The sequence below is a fragment of the Periplaneta americana genome, chromosome 15 (assembly GCF_040183065.1).
Source record: "Periplaneta americana isolate PAMFEO1 chromosome 15, P.americana_PAMFEO1_priV1, whole genome shotgun sequence".
Taxonomy (NCBI): domain Eukaryota; kingdom Metazoa; phylum Arthropoda; class Insecta; order Blattodea; family Blattidae; genus Periplaneta; species Periplaneta americana.
This window is the reverse complement of record NC_091131.1, coordinates 21536722-21554001: the sequence shown is the minus strand read 5'-3', so window position 1 is coordinate 21554001 and position 17280 is coordinate 21536722. Positions and strand designations below refer to the sequence as shown.

Genomic DNA, 17280 nt, shown 5'->3' with positions numbered 1-17280 from the left:
AAGGACACCTCCCAGATGCGGACAGATTGTTATGTCCCTTTGATGTCCGTAAATGAGAGGTTTCACTTACCATCTCGCTATCACCAATCTCATCGACGCTAAATAACTTAGTAGTTGATACAGCGTCGTTAAATAACCAACTAAAAAAACTATATGACTGCTTTCAGGCAATAATTATGTCTACTGACCTCTCTTTTACAGATCTTGTGAGCTACTACACTCTGCCATCCACAGTCATGCACCATCCAGTCCACAAAACATTGAAGGCCGCGTATTCATTTTACAATGTGTCCACAGCAACGAGCTGGGTGGATCTTATGGGTGATGCTTTGGTTTCTGCCAAAAATGTAAGTAAACATTTCCTGTAATTTCGTTTTACTTTTTTTCTTTTATGAATGCTAGGAAAATGTTGTTGTTTTTGTTGTTATCTAATGCCAGGCTTTGGCAACGAAGCCATTAGCATTCTTGCTCTCCAATATTTCTCTGTGGTGGATCCATCAGGTAGAACTTCACAGGTTATGAGATGATCTTCAGTCATTTCACCTTCTTTATTGCATAGAGGGCAATTTGGATTTGTGTAAATTCCTATTTTATTCAAGTGTTTGGCCAAATAATCGTGTTCTGTAAGCAGTCTGAATTTTGCTACTGCAGATTTACGTGGGATTTCTGGAATAATTTCTGGTATTGGCGGTATAACCACAACATCAGAAATAGAGGAAATGCTATTTCATCTCTTACGCTGGCCTGCCACGTCGTAGAAATGTTCCACAAGTGGTGCTTGTGAGGAAGGTTGGTGGACTCTAAAACTCCTCCCGGCCAGGTCCGATGGACCCATTAACCAACGACAGGTGTGGCCCTCCTGTCATACTGGGGGTTTACGTGAGTGGGTGATGTAACCACCATTACAAACAAAAAATTGGTGCCCACTTAAAAAACGGTTACACTTATGCTAATAGATACCCACCAGAAGAATGGTTGCATATCTACACAGATGGGTCTACTATCGATAACAACTCAGGATCAGGAATTACGTGTGCTAGGAAAATGTACTTCAGCTCATTATTAAATTTTCCTCGAAGATAATGTTGACATTACAGAAGAAAATTATGAGTATTACAAAGATTACGCATGCCGCTTCATGTATTTTACGCATTTTGCAACAATTCATATTGAAATTTATTTTACTGCTCATAGAAAATGAAAATATAAAAATTTGAAATTTATCTTTTGAAAAGATGGAAAAATTCAAGTACCTTGGAGCAAAAGTAACAGATGTAAATGACATTCGGGAGGAAATTAAACACGGAGTAAATATAAAAAATGCCTGTTATTATTATTTGGTTTAGAAGATTTTGTCATCCAGTCTGCTCTCAAAAAAACTGAAAGTTAGTAACTGGAGATCGCTTGTAAGATCTGTCTTAATCTTCCATGTAGAAATGTTGTCCAAGCAAATTGGTGATCCAGGGAAAAATCATCGCAATAGATGAGAGTAACAGTGGTGCTATCTCTCAGTAATGTTCAGAACGAAAGAGGTAGAGAGAAAAAGAAACAAATTTCTCCTTCTAACGACACCACAGACCAAAATCATGTTCTTATGTTGGCAACATTGTGTATGTAGTTAAATTTGGTGGTAAACGTAATGGCATGGTTCAAAGCTACCGTGATAATTCTCCAGTATAGCGAAAGTTTCCTTCCCAGGCAGGATTCCAACCACGAAAGTCTTAGTTACCAGTCTATCGTGCTCTGGAGTGAACAAGGCTCTGAAATCAGCTACAAGGGTTGGTCCAGTTTTCTATGCCACTACTGTACATTGTTTAAGATAAACTTTAATGAAATTTATTAATAGAAGAACTTAAAAAATGCCTCAAATAATTGAAGTAATGAAAGTTCGTGATAACATTATGGTAAAAATAGAGCATTTACTTTTAATGTTAGTGAACAAAAGGCTAAATAGCACAGCGTTACTGTTTAATATATAGACATCTAAGAGCATGTCGACTTTTAATATCAGTGTCAAATTCAGTAAAAAACATGGCATTCCATCAAAACACACGATTTGGTGGCTATTGAATTTTATAAGTCTTATTAAGGTTCTCTGTTGAAGCCGTAGGGAAAATGTGATGGATTTAATAATGTTGTATTAAATTTATTAAGGTCAGCATGACAGTGTTCTTGTAATGCAGAACCTTGTTCAAAGCTGTGACCTAAAAAGTGTTTATGTTGCTAGGTTTTAGGCCTGTTTCTAGAGTGAATTGCCACTATAAAATGACTTTTACTGGTATAATTTTGATAACTGATGCAATTTTGTGGGGCAAATTAACATAATCAAAGCTCCACTGTACTGTGAGAAGTGATCAGAGTTTCATTGGATGAATCTCTTTTATTTTCCAGAATGGATTTGACGTTTTCAATGCGCTAGACCTCATGGAGAACAAAGAGTTTCTTGAGACGCTAAAATTCGGAATTGGTGATGGAAATCTGCAGTACTACCTGTACAATTGGCGCTGTCCTTCTATCCCACCTAATAAAGTATGGCTGTCACGGACTATTACATAGCTATATAACATTTTGGTATCCAGTGCAGTGCTGGAAAATTTGTGTGATATTTAAGTATGCATGTGGAAAGTGGTCTTTAAAGTTCACATAGGATATCTCAGTTCTCATTAAATTAATTATTATGTCATCGACATCGTCGTGATTGTCGTCATTGCCTCATTTCTGTCATCATCCTTTCAGATATAGTCCATTACATTGTCTTAGTTTCACGCTCCACAAACCTTTCCTTGCAGATATTGGACCATTATAGTCCAGTACATTGCCTTATTTATCACTTGGTATTTCAATTTCACGTTTTACGAATCTTTCCTTCTTGATATTAGACCATTGTAGTCCAGTACATTGTTGTATTGTCCCTGAATGTTTTAATTTCACACTCCACAATTCTTTTCTGATTCTCTTGTGTAAATGTTTAAAAATATCTTGACTGTGTTAGTAAATTTCTTGTCATTTGCTGTTTCAGGGTTTGGCCATGGATGAATATATAATAGGATGCGAAACTTACCGAGTTTCCCGTAACACATACTAGAGGCGCTGTTGTAGAAAATGATCTTGCTGCCACCTGCTAGAGGGAGGGGCGTTATTACATCTAGCAGCGCACCAAGTAGCGAAAAGAGTAATTACTCCATGCATTTAGCAGCGCACCTGGTGACGAAAATGTTAAACTGTGCAGAAAGTATTCCCTCCCTCATTGATATTCAAAACTAACCCAATTTAAAATAAAACATTTACATTTTTATTTCTCACAGCAGCTTCTACTGAAAATTCTTACCAGAGCCAACAGGAAAATAAAAGATACGATCTATTTTACACTACCCAATTAAAATATAACCAGACAGAGACAAGAAATAAAGCAAAAGGTTAGATAATTGGGATTGTATTCTTTGGGTATTTATTGTACAGTGCAATTGAAAAGTCTGCAAGAACTACTTAGTTCAATTTATTGCAAAGGGTAGTGAAGTTCATTCCATCTATCACCTCTCCTACCTAATTCCCAACCTCACCTTCACGTGGTGCAACCTGTTCCTAAACAGACGAGGCTCTGGGGACTGAGTCACAGCGGTATAACTGTTCCAACACATATGGAGGAAATGCCATATAAACGCCTGTCCAGAAGGCTATTAAGGTAGCAGCCCTACCACTGGACTATTGTGCGACAGGCTTGTAACCTATCCACAGGAACTCCATATTACATTCAAGTCTCATAATATTAACAGCCGGACTGCAGAATCTGTTGACGACTATGGCATGAATAGGACTATTACCACGAAAGCGCTGGCATGAGACCGTAACAGATCCTGTAGGGTCTAATACGTGAGGGATATGATGATGATGATGATATTACTATTACTTTACAATACATTCAACAACACTATTTGTACAACGTCCATAAACATCACTGTTTAACATACATTGCTTATACACACACGTAATATCACTTTATGTTCACTTATTAGCAAGTTTCTGTCTGCCACCTTGGCTCCTTGTCGAATCCTCGAGCAATATCTCGAACGGATAAATAGAGAACTCTGGGTAATGTACCCAACACGTAGTTCTAATGTTCACCACCTACGACGTTGGGCGCTGATCATCTTATTTCAGCCCCCCACTGTCAGATGGTGTTGACCGCAGTTTCGCATCCTATTATATATTTATCCATGGTTTGGCTTTAAATTACATTTCACTTCTTAAAAACTTACAGATCACTCACATGTAACCCCAGAGGAAAGATTGTGTTATCAAATGTTGTTAAATATTAGCAACTTTTGTGAGAGAATTTTTCTTATCTAAATAATGAATAATCGATAAATTCTTTGTTGTGGATATAAATTTTTGTGTATGACTTGAGGCTTTCCCGGCGTTTGATGTAGAATAACTCTTTTCGGATTCTCAGCCAGGTTAGTTGGATATTTGCTTTCAAGCTTTCGATGACTAGCTCTGCCATCTTCTTCAGGGAATGAAGTGTCGTGGGACCATGTCTAACAGGTATATACAGTAGAACTTGGTTATAACGACATCCAAGGGACCTTAAAAATTGTGTTGTTATAAAACGAGTGTTGTAGTAACAGAGATTCATATTATCAGTCTTAGTGAGATGGAAAATGAAAAATAAATTTAATTAGGCTTATTTTAGATTTTTTTATTCACTTTTAAGCCTATCATGAACATAATAAAATAAACGTATAATTATAAATACAGTATTCTGACTAAAAGAGTTTGTTCAGTACTCACCAAACTTCTTACGAGCGAAGTAATCAGCCATTTTACTCTGTTGTCTTCTACTTGCCCGATACAGACTTCCTAAATTATGTTCTATGTTCATAATTTCAGTTGCAATTTCACTGCTTCCTCCTCTAGCTTCATAGAAATGTTCACAATTCTAATGGCTTCTAAAGTGTCACTCACTTCTTTTAGTGGCCATACTGCATTAAAATGCGTGCACTTAGTGAAAACTTCCTATCGAAACTAATTGCACACAGGTACTGTTAATATCGCATGAATTCAGGCGGATTATAATGAGGTGGGGAATCTGCCTGCATTCCAGAGGGAACAGTAAAGAATTTGCCAGGTTGCAGATTTAAACACAATATTTCTTAAAATACTTTGGTTCTTAGAAAATCTTATTCCAAACTGAGGTTGAAAGCGACATTATATGCGAGGTAGATGCATATACGTTTGTTGTATTAAACAAGGTAGAAAAGCTTATCTTATGGGGAATTAGTTGGAACCACAGAATATTTGACATTATAGGCGAGGTGTCGTACATAACGAGGTCGCTATAACCAAGTTTTACTGTATACGTCAGTAGGGCTTCCCACTGCTGGCCAATCAGGAGTTAGTTCCTAGCCACGACCACCTGCTGTACGGTCAGTGCGTCTGGCCGCGAAACCAGGTGGCCCGGGTTCAAATCCCTGTTGGGGCAAGTTACTTGGTTGAGGTTTTTTCCGGGGTTTTCCCTCAACCCAATACGAGCAAATGCTGGGTAACTTTCGGTGCTGCACCCCGGACTCATTTCACTGGCATTATCACCTTCATATCATTCAGACGCTAAATAACTTAGATGTTGATACAGCATCGTGAAATAACCCAATAAAAAAAAACCACCTGCTGTATGCTGGTGGTTGAAGCATGTTGATGGCAGGTTTCCATGCTGTATCAGCTGTAGGTCCCCATCTCTGTTGAAATTGTTGCCATCTAGCTGGATTTTAATGGCTTCTTCGATGACCCGGTCCCAATAACCTGATATCTTGTCCAAGAAGGTAGTGGCACTGAAATCTATCTTGTGGCCCTTTTCCATTTTGTGTGCTACAGTGGAAACATTATGTAGCAGTAGGTCTTAGATACATACTCTGAATTTATTAACAGGTACGAAAACTATTAGATTTCAATATAATATGATTCTGAAATTTTTTAGTTTAACTAATCTAAGGCAATTATTCGTCTTAAATTTTTTTTAAGACTTGGAAAATAAATTAGTAGATAAACTAAATAGTCAAATACAGATGCATCTCATTCAAGTGAATGTATGCGATTTCTTGTACAATTTTATGCTCGACCATGCCGAAATGTAGTAATTATACACCTGGCAGTAGCCCTTTAATGCACCTCATTAAAGTACACCTATTTATTATAGTTCAGTTGTTCAGCCAATGAGAAATCACCATTGTAGCATTATAAAAGCGCAAGTATCGATTATTCTCGGATATGCAATTGAAAGACAACTAGCGAAACGTCACGGAGGCTGGAAATCCAATACTATTGCAGGAGGTTATGTTCTGTTACTATAATAATTAGCGTTAATTGTAAATAATATTTAAATAAATTCAATTTGTCATCTCGTTTTTCAATTCTAAATCAATTTCCAGGTTATATCAAGATTAATGTTCATGTTATTCTCTAGATTATATCAAGGTCAATGACATTCGTTCCTCGGAAAAAATCAATACTTTCGCGTCTGCGCACATCTCACAATTTAGAAGGTCAGTTCCGCTCGTCACTTACATAACCATAACATGAATACTTATGAATAATTTCAAGTTAGAAATATGGTCGAGCATAAAAAGTCGTATGAAACTTGCCTGTAATGGTAATTAATACGCTGGTATGAAAATTATGAAACTCGCGCTCATTTCATAAACATACTCGCGTCTTAATTACTACCATTATAGGCTCGTTGCATAATGTACTATTTCAACCTGATCATTTTAATTGAAAAGCTCTATTTTTTTGCTTTCATATGAGGGGGGTCCAGGAAATAACGACTGTTCGCGCATACCCTCCACGCAGCTGACTCCCCTTCCTTGTTTGAAGGTCAACTGGCTTCCTTAACATGTGTTCTCATAATGTTGTGAGTACTGGTTGCAACAAGTCGCCATTGTGCATTTTGTGTTACTTCAAAATGAACGACGTGATTGATAATCCCGCCGACTGTGAGGTGAGGAGTGTGATTCGATTTTTGAATGCCCAACATTTGAAACCTGCAGAAATTTACCGGCAATTGAAAGAAGTGTATGGTGATACTGTAATGAATGAAAGAAATGTGAGAAAATGGTGCGAAATGTTCAACAATGGGCGAACAAATGTCCACGATGAAACTCGACCCGGACGCCCATCACTCATCACCAGGGAAAGGATTTATATGTAAATACATATTTACTTATAAAGCTAATATAATTTATATTTTGCATTATCTTTATGTTTCACAATGTGTAGGGTTGAAAAGTCCTACTTTTATTTTCCATATTTTTCCATATTTTAGAGTTTAGTACATATTTTCGTTAATTTCCATATATTTTCCATATTTCATATAAAACAGTCCATATTATATTAGGTTTAACAATAAAACAAAACAAAATTCCATTAACTTTTAAAAATACATTTCAACAATAGAGATTTAAACACATGTTCAGTAATCCCTTTAACATCAGAGTTATTTGAAAATTAGCAGTCCTATCAACAATGGGAAAGTAAGTTACAAAACTGTATTAATTTAATTTAAAATTTTTAACAGACTTCAGTTGTGCAGCTCAACAGTTAAATGCCAGTCAGAGTACACATAGGTTCAGTTTTGTAAATCATACTATAAAGACGGTAAATATGCCAAAAGTACGTCATTCAGTCAATTTAAAATCAAAACTAACAAGTTACATTTCAGAATTTAAAGAAGATGGTTTATCAACTGACAATAAAATATTATTTTGTAATTTGTGTCAGTGTGCAGTATCATCTACACAAAAGTTCCTGGTGCAACAACACATTACAACTAGTAAACATCAGGCCAACAAACAACTAAATTCCAAGCAGAGACAATTGTTTTTAACACAACCAACAACATCGAATGTAAGATCTGAGTTTAACATCGACCTGTGCCGTTCTCTCATCTCTGCTGATATTCCTCTCTACAAACTAAAGAATAAGGTCTTCAGGGAATTCCTTGAAAAATATACTCAACATACAATCCCGGATGAGTCAACACTTAGGAAGACGTATGCTCCATCCATCTACGATGAGACAATACAGAAGATAAGAGATGAAATTAAAGATAGTTCAATTTGGGTTTCCATTGATGAGACTCCCGACAAAGAAGGTAGACTTGTTGGTAATGTAGTTATCGGTTTGTTAAGTGAACAATATTCTGAACGAATTCTTTTACATTGTGATGTTCTAGAAAAGTGCAATAACAAAACTATAGTTAAACTGTTCAACGAAGCTATGGGTATCCTGTGGCCAAAGGGTATTATGTACGATAATGTGTTATTCTTTATTAGCGATGCTGCCCCTTATATGGTCAAAGCTGGACAAGCATTATCTGTTGTATATCCTAAATTGACTCATTTTACTTGTGTGGCGCATGCATTTCATCGTGTGGCAGAAGTGGTCAGAGACAATTTCCCTAAAGTAGATTTGTTGATTTCATCAGTGAAAAAAGTATTTCTCAAAGCTCCCAGTAGAGTTAACGTGTTGAAAGAAATGTACCCTGAAATTCCATTGCCACCAAAGCCAATTTTAACTAGATGGGGTACATGGCTAGAAGCAGTTGAATATTATGCCGAACATATAGACTCTATTAACAATGTTCTCCTTGCATTGGACTCTGAAGATGCAGTCTCAATTGATACTGCGAAAACAGTTACCTGTGACATAAGTGTGAAGAATGACTTAGCTCACATTCAGCATACATTTTCATGCATCATAAAAACGCTCAAAAGTCTCCAAAATAGGCACCTTTCACTATCTGAAAGTTTTGAAATTATAAATAGTACTGTGGAACAACTGAATCGTGGTAGAGGTAAAGTTGCAGATGCAGTAAGAGCTAAGGTGGACACTGTACTTTCAAAAAACCCTGGATATGAAGAACTACAAAAGGTTGTTGCTGTGATGAGTGGTGAATCAACAGTGAAGATTAACTTGGACTTATCCCCAGCAGACATTGTGAAATTGAATTATGTACCAGTTACTTCTTGTGACGTCGAACGCTCTTTTAGTCAGTATAAATCTATCCTCAGAGACAATAGAAGAAGATTCACTTTTCAGCACTTGAAAGAAATGTTTGTAACCTATTGTTATGGTAACAGACAATAAAAATTGTGTTTTGTTGAAACTACATTGGAAGATAAGGTACGTCCATTATATTTTTTGTTTAGTTTGATTAAAATGTACCAATATTTAACGTACATAGTCATTTTTTTATAATTTTAAGTCCATATTTAATTCCATATTTTGGTAAAAATCCATATTTAATTCCATATTTTGGTAAAAATAACTACATATATATTTACATATTTCATATATTTTTAGTCCATATAAATCCGTTCCCTGCTCATCACAGAAGACCTGAAGACGAAAGTGAACGATAGAATCTTGCAAGACAGGCGCACATCACTCGACGAATTGCATATTGCCTTTCCTGACATTTCTCGTTCTTTGCTTGGTGAAATTGTGACGCAACATTTTGGCTACCACAAAATCTGTGCACGATGGGTTCCACGGCAACTGAGTGACCAACACAAAACTCAGAGAATGGCCTCAGCATTGACATTCTTGATGCGATATCACACAGATGGAGACGCCTTTCTTGATCAAATTGTGACTGGTGATGAGACCTGGGTGTCTCACAACACCCTAGAGACCAAGCGCCAATCACGTCAGTGGCATCATCCCTCATCACCCAAGAAACCGAGAAAATTCAAACAGACTCTCTCAACACAAAAAGTCATGGCTACTGTCTTTTGGGATCGCAAAGGTGTTCTTTTGCTGGATTTCATGCCAAAAGGCACTACGATCAATGCAAATTGTTATTGTGAGACTTTACGAAAACTACGGCGAGCCATCCAAAACAAAAGGCGAGGAATGCTTTCGAGAGGAGTTGTGCTTCTTCACGACAACGCCCGCCTGCACACTGCTGCTTCAACTCGAAAATTGCTGGATCAATTCGGTTGGGAAATCTTTGATCATCCGCCCTATAGTCCAGACCTTGCTCCTAGCGATTTTCACCTTTTCACTAAGCTGAAAGACTTTCTGGGTGGTACGCGTTTAGGAAGTGATGACGAGTTGAAGACAGTGAACACCTGGCTTAATGAACTGGCGGCAGAGGAGTATAACACGGGAATTCTAAAGCTAGTGAACAGATACGACAAATGTTTAAATGTAGGTGGTGATTATGTAGAGAAGTAAAGGAAGCTTCAGTTATGTAACAGACTTTGTTTTTTCAAATAAATATATATTTTTTTAATTATTACAACAAAACGGTAGTTTTTTCCTGGATCCCCCTCATATAATAATTAATTATGTAATTATTCTCTCTTTCTCTCTGGGGATAAGTTTGAAAGAACATATCAAATAAAATATTGCAACTGAGTGGCAGGAGAACTGTAATGTAAAATGTTGACTTTGAAGTACTGTACAAACTCTTACTACAGTATTCTAGTTTTATGCAGGCATGATATGAAGATACTCTGTATTCTAGAAGTGTTGAAATAAGATTGAAGCATGGATTAATGTTGACATATGCTTTCAGATTGGTCTGGTGCTCCAGTAACACAGTGAACAAGCTGTAGTTCTGAAAAAAGTAAGTACAGTTCTCTGTCTTTTCCTCATTCTTCTTCCATTGTTCCTTTTATCCTCACTTTCCTCTTTCTTTTCGGTTTGTCATTACTTGTTTGTCATCTTTTTATTTTATATCTTCTTTCATTTTCTTATTTTTCTTCTCTTCCTTGTTACCCAACCCTTTCTTCAAACACAGATTGTTTGAAAAGTTCATATCCTGACATAGAAATTAAACTAGGATTATTATAATTAAAAATAATGGAGATAATTATTACAGTTGTCTGAACACTATTTATTGATAAAATAAAAAATAAAATAATTAAAATTGGTTAGAAACCATACATGTTTGGGGGGGCTATGCTCCCCCATCTTCAGTGGTTGTACCACGACTGGAACAAGAGAATGGAATGTATAAAGATCTTGAATATACTACAAAATTATGAAATTTATAAAATGCAAAGTTTAAGACAACATCGTTAAAAAATAAAATGATCTAATGTATTAAATTGAAATTTCATTATAAACTTAATTAAGAATGAATTTAAAGAATAGTTATTAAATATTTTGAAATGATATCTTATGGAAAGAATATATATAATACAATTATATATCTTAAGTAATACTAATGGTGACCCAAGAATAATGTTAAAATATCATATTGTTATAGAATATGAATGACAAGATGTGAATGTTATTCATTCCAAAATATTTAAAATTAAAAAATAACCATCAATGAAGTTGAAAACTGATGTTAAATTTTTTTTTTTTTAAGAAGTTTCAAAAATAGAACTTAAGTTCTTATACTATAAGTACAATAAGAAATACATTAGAAGAATGGACATTATTACAACTTAGATGCTGAACTCACCTACGGTGTAGTATTTAGGATTATTATAGTTTGAAAAAAATAATTTGTGCAAGATCGTGCGGATTTGCTTGGTTTCCGCACAAAACCAATCCGCGGAAAGTCTAAAATTCCACATTCAGTATTCCCAACCTAACACACATAACAGTTTACCTCTTCTTACCTCTTAAGTGACATATTGATTTTACTGCTTTAGGCTCTTAACATATTACTTTTAGAGACGTTCAATATAGTAATAATTATAAATTGGAAACTTACCACTGCAATTTCACCTAAATTGCACGGTTAATTATTGTTTTTAAATATTTGCAAAATTAAGTAAACTCTAAATCGTTACATAACCTTACCGTTTGTTTTAAGTTCGCATTTATAGACTGGGGGAAGAAAAAGACATGTATATCACGGCCTGCTGGAGTATAGTAAACACAGAAAACATTTTAAAGCAACAATGTTGAAAATAGATATTTTTGTTTTGCAAATTTGCCGTCATTGAACGGAAACCAAGATGGAGATTTCATTGCAACTAATTAGAAATTCCTCTTTCAGGTATGTAATAAACGATCTTCGCACAAAATAATGTACGATACACGAGCAGTATGTTTTCTTTCAATTCTCGAAAATTAAAAGAGCTAAACTATGTTTCGCTTTTTCAAACTTTTCCTCGAACATGAAAACTTCAACATACCGCTCTTGTAACACATATTACTATTTCGTTCCACCCTACTGAATAAGCTGTAAGTATGTATCATTTATTTACATGGTTATTTTGTTGCAGAGGTGTCCTGGCGTGCAAGTGTCTGGCCTGGGTGCCAGTGCCTACAGAACAGGCTCCTCCGTCTCCCTGCAAACAACACACGAACACACATTCATGTCTCTGCAGCTACTGCGAGGTATTGTCAGTAGGCCCTAGCCCTACACAGTGTGGTGTTACTCTTTATCTCTGCTTCTGATGTGTGGCACAGCATGGGGTCATCCAGACTCTATGTAGTTCATTGCGAATGTTCTTGTATATGATTTGTAGGTAAAGAATAAATGAACCATTTAAAACTAATCAAAACATACTCTATTTTTTAGGGTACTAGTCAGTGAAGTTGGTTTGTGAGTTACTTCTTTATTGACGCGATTTCAAATAGGCCTACCACCCTAAGATGTGCAAACCAAAAGTGGCATGTTACTACAGCTTTTTTTTTTTTATCATCATTTTTTTTTTTTTTTTTGGATATGGTAAATATGTTAGTGCTAATTCATAATTTTAAATTGACGTTTAAAATAAGTGTTGTTTACTTTGGGGACGAGTTATTATGTGGTATTAAATGCTGTTTAATAAGAAATAGTTTTTTTCCTCAGTTTAAATGGTTGATATGCTTTGTAGATGGGAACCCATTCACACTTGCCAAGCAAGTGAATCTTGAAATATGATTCTTGACTAGTAGGATTGAAAGTAGGAGTTGTGCCCATTTGTTCTGTGATCCGATGTGATTGAGCTTCATGAATTTGCCTTATGAATAATTTGTTTCGATCAAGATGATATAGTTTGAAATCTTACATGATTAATTAGAAATATCAAGTATTTTTCCCTTCTTGAGTGGTTTGTATGGCTATTTTTCAGTTTTGGGCCAATACAAGAACAGACAAACTTCATTTTGAGAACAGAAGGCAGGTGTATGGCTTAAAAGGGTACATAATATTATTTTCTCTTGTTTTCTACTTGAGTTGGGCTGGTTTAATTTTGAGCTCTTATGTGTTGTTGGAGGGACCAACTCTATCCAGGAGATGGAACAGGTTGAAATACAAATTCATACATTTTTATGGTGATAATGGTGACACCACATCTCCATCGTGGCCATGCGGCCTTTTAATATGAGGATAAAGATGATACTGATGAAGGAATGAATCCAAAGACCAATTGCTTACAAGTTGTCCATTCTTTCCCTTAAAATTGCTTTCAGTAAAATTCAGTATAAAATCTGAACCAGGCAACTTGTCCCAACCGAGATTTTGAATCTGGGCTGCTAGTTTTGAACTCGGATTCACTGACCATCAGCACATAATGGTGGATCTCTTCATAGGGAACTGCTTTCAAGTGTATCACACAGAAGTGTAGTAACAAGTGTAGCTTGTAAAAACTAATATTTTCTTCTATTTAATTGACATACAATAAAACCCCGATAAGACGCTGTTCAAGGGACTGCGTGTAAACTGCGTATTAACCGGGACCGCGTATTAGGCAGGTATACTAATTTTGACTTAAGCTCTTATACAGTATCTATTAGCGTTTTTCTTTATTGAAATACATGATTCATGAAAGGTAATATAGTATTACTCCATTATGTAATTACTGTACTGTACGTCAAAGACATTTACAATATGTACTGTACTTAATTCTTTCGAAAAAAAAAAGTCATTTATAGTTGTTTGCCGTGTGCGTGTACTCCAAGTCCTCATGTTTACCACACTTCAGTTTCTGCGATTATATCTTCCCGACAACGTCGCAACTGTAGTGATTGAGTCGCGATTTTTTATTATCGTTCTTAATATCGATGATGGGATTCCTAATGAATTAGAGAGTTTTTTCTGAGTAAGAGTACTGTTCTCATCGTACTTTCGTAAGATTTCCAATTTTTCCGACACAGAAAGGGCTTTTCGTTTAACACTCATTGTAATGACATTCACAGACACTTCAATACACAAAAGGACAACAAACTGCCCAGCAAAAATTTCCAGAATTTTATTACGGCCGAGTGAGGAATGTTGTTTGAGAGAGAGGGTTAGCAAGAGGGTGAGGTATTGTAACTGTATGTAGGCTTTAACCACGCAGATAAGGACTCGAATAAGAGAGCGTAACAAGAGAGTGGGGTATTGTGCAGTATGAAGATTTAAGTGTGCAGGTAAAGGGTCGAATACCAATACTTTTCAGGTTAATGGCACCAGTGAGTTCAATGACCAAGATGTTTCATTGCTGTTACAGCACATTGCTGAAGTCCACACCTGTGGAGTAACGGTCAGCGCGCCTGGCCACGAAACCAGGTGGCCCGGGTTCGAATCCCGGTCGGGGCAAGTTACCTGGTTGAGGTTTTTTCTGGGGTTTTCCCTCAACCCAATATGAGCAAATGCTGGATAACTTTCGGTGCTGGACCCTGGACTCATTTCACCGGCATTATCACCTTCATTTCATTCAGACGCTAAATAACCTGAGATGTTGATACAGCGTCGTAAATTACCCAATATATTAAAAAAAAAAATAAAAATAAATACATTGCTGCAAATTACATCCAAAATATTCCACAAAAACAGCGTATTATGTGGGACTTGAGCGCAACAAACGGAGTATTTTATAAAGGTGTTATATATGAAATGTGCAGGGACCGGACAAAAAAAGCGTATTACACGGGATAGCGTAGTAAGCGGGCTCGTCTTATCGAGGTTTTACTGTATTTCTGATTGGCTTTAAAATCTCAAAACCAACAAAAATATTTTTCGGATCCTAATAAAATCCTTCAACACGTTATGATGTGAGCATTAAATTATTTTGGGTTGAAAGTGTTGAATCAGAAAATTTTGCCAGCCTGTCTCCATTAGAAATCAAGATAACGCACACAGTGTCGTACAGTATGAAGAAGAACCAGTCTGCCTTGTGTCCCGTTGTCAGTGATATTAAGTTCTATTTACTTTAATATTGATCTTTGTATTCCCCTCCCCGCAATTTTTAAAATATATAACAGTTACACACATAGCTAGCAAGTTTTATCTGTTAAAGCTTGCGTGTGTAGAGAATTTGAATAATTAATAACTTTCTGTTAGTGGCATATGCAGAGAATTGTTTCTATACTCATTTATTTGCATTTGTGTGCCCAAGTAAATTATATTCTGACTGGGGAGCCTGATAGCCTGATTGGTGAATCGTGATGTTCATTCTTATGAGAAGAGAGTTTTCCACACGCTTTTTAAGATTTGATTTCTCAGGAACAAATTAAAATTAATAAGACAGAGAGTGGTTTGCCTGTAATTCGTTACAATAGAGACTGAACATTCTGACTTGTGCTGTGGACAGTGATTGTTTGTAATGGACATTGCTGTTGTAATATCAATGTCACCTCTATCAGTAAAGGGTTTTACTTTACTACATATAGCATTCTCCCTTTTAAAGTTGTTAAAATTGTAAATATATATTTATGTTGAAGTGCTGAGACTTTCTTTTGAATTAAGAGTTTTAAATTTGCTCATTTTAATGGACATCCAAGTTGTACTACTTCTCTGATGCATCATGCCGTTGAATATTTCTCTCATATCTCTCTCTCCACTTTGAAGAAACAGATGTATCCCACACGAGTATATTTGTAATTCCTGTAATGAGAAATGAGATAGATAAACATGAGATGTTGGAATGCTGTAGAGATTTAGTACATTTAAAATGGTGGCTTAGAAATTTGCTACGAAATAAATTATGATTTTCCATTATTCCTACTTACAATTTGTCTATACTTCTTATTAGTGATTGTACCTACCAATTTTTCTATTTTCTCTGTAGGAAACGAGAGGTCATTGATCTTCGTAGTGTAAAAATATTATATTTGAAAACATTTTTGCCACAGTGTGATCCATGTAAGCCGTTACTATTTTATATATTATTTTAATGTACCGAAGTACATATGATATTTCCATGCAGATATTCTGCGTCATCATATGATGAAAGAGTAATGGAACGGAGAAAAATTCTCTCTGGCGCCAGGATTTGAACCCGGGTTTTCAGCTCTACGTGCTGATGCTTTATCCACTAAGCCACACCGGATACCCACCCCGGCGCCGGATAGAATTGTCTGAGATTAAGTTCCAACTCTTGGGTTCCCTCTAGTGGCCACCCTCTGCACTACGTCATAGTGTCTATGAACGTAGGACCGAAGTCCACACATGTGCTGAGGTGCACTCTTTATGAGTGACTAGTTGGCCGGGATCCGACGGAATAAGCGCCGTCTTTCGCATATCATCCCGGCGCCGGAGAGAATTTTTCTCCGTTCCATTAGTCTTTCATCGTATGATGACGCAGAATATCTGCATGGAAATATCATATGTACTTCGGTACATTAAAATAATATATATGATATGCGAAAGACGGCTCTTATTCCGTCGGATCCCGGCCAATTAGTCACTCATAACGAGTGCACCTCAGCACATGTGTGGACTTCGGTCCTACGTTCATAGACATCTATGACGTAGTACAGAGGGCGGCCACTAGAGGGAACCCAAGAGTTGGAACTTAATCTGAGACGATTCTGTCTGGCGCCGGGGTGGGTATCTGGTGTGGCTTAGTGGATAAAGCATCAGCACGTAGAGCTGAAAACCCAGGTTCAAATCCCGGCGCCGGAGAGAATTTTTCTCCGTTCCATTACTCTTTCATCGTTACTATTGTAATGAATTATAATTTCTCTTATGCAGTTAGTATAAACTTGAAATTGAATATTATGATCTCTCTGGTTTTGGGGGAATTTATATTGGTATCCCTGGTACGGTTATTCATTGTTGATACGATTGGCTATTATTGCATAATGCATATTATATTTGGGGCTAAGAGGGATGAAGTTACAGAAGAATGGAGAATGTTACACAACACAGAACTGCACGCATTGTATTCTTCACCTGACATAATTAGGAACATTAAATCCAGACGTTTGAGATGGGCAGGGCATGTAGCACATATGGGCGAATCCAGAAATGCATATAGAGTGTTAGTTGGGAGGCCAGAGGGAAAAAGACCTATAGGGAGGCCGAGACGTAGATGGGAAGATAATATTAAAATGGATTTGAGGGAGGTGGGA

At 36.4% G+C, this 17280-nt stretch overlaps 1 protein-coding gene across 1 annotated transcript in view; it reads left to right on the top strand.

Annotated features, from left to right (window-relative positions):
* The window catches only part of Nmt (N-myristoyl transferase), a 34991-nt gene extending 22467 nt beyond the window's left edge, over positions 1-12524 (top strand). The window contains exons 9-12 of the mRNA XM_069846783.1: positions 202-347; positions 2392-2529; positions 10574-10624; positions 12243-12524. Of these exons, the coding sequence (XP_069702884.1) occupies positions 202-347; positions 2392-2529; positions 10574-10594 (305 nt within the window). The 3' untranslated portion in view covers positions 10595-10624; positions 12243-12524. The remainder of the gene's footprint in view (positions 1-201; positions 348-2391; positions 2530-10573; positions 10625-12242) is intronic.
* The last annotated feature ends 4756 nt before the right edge of the window (positions 12525-17280 follow it).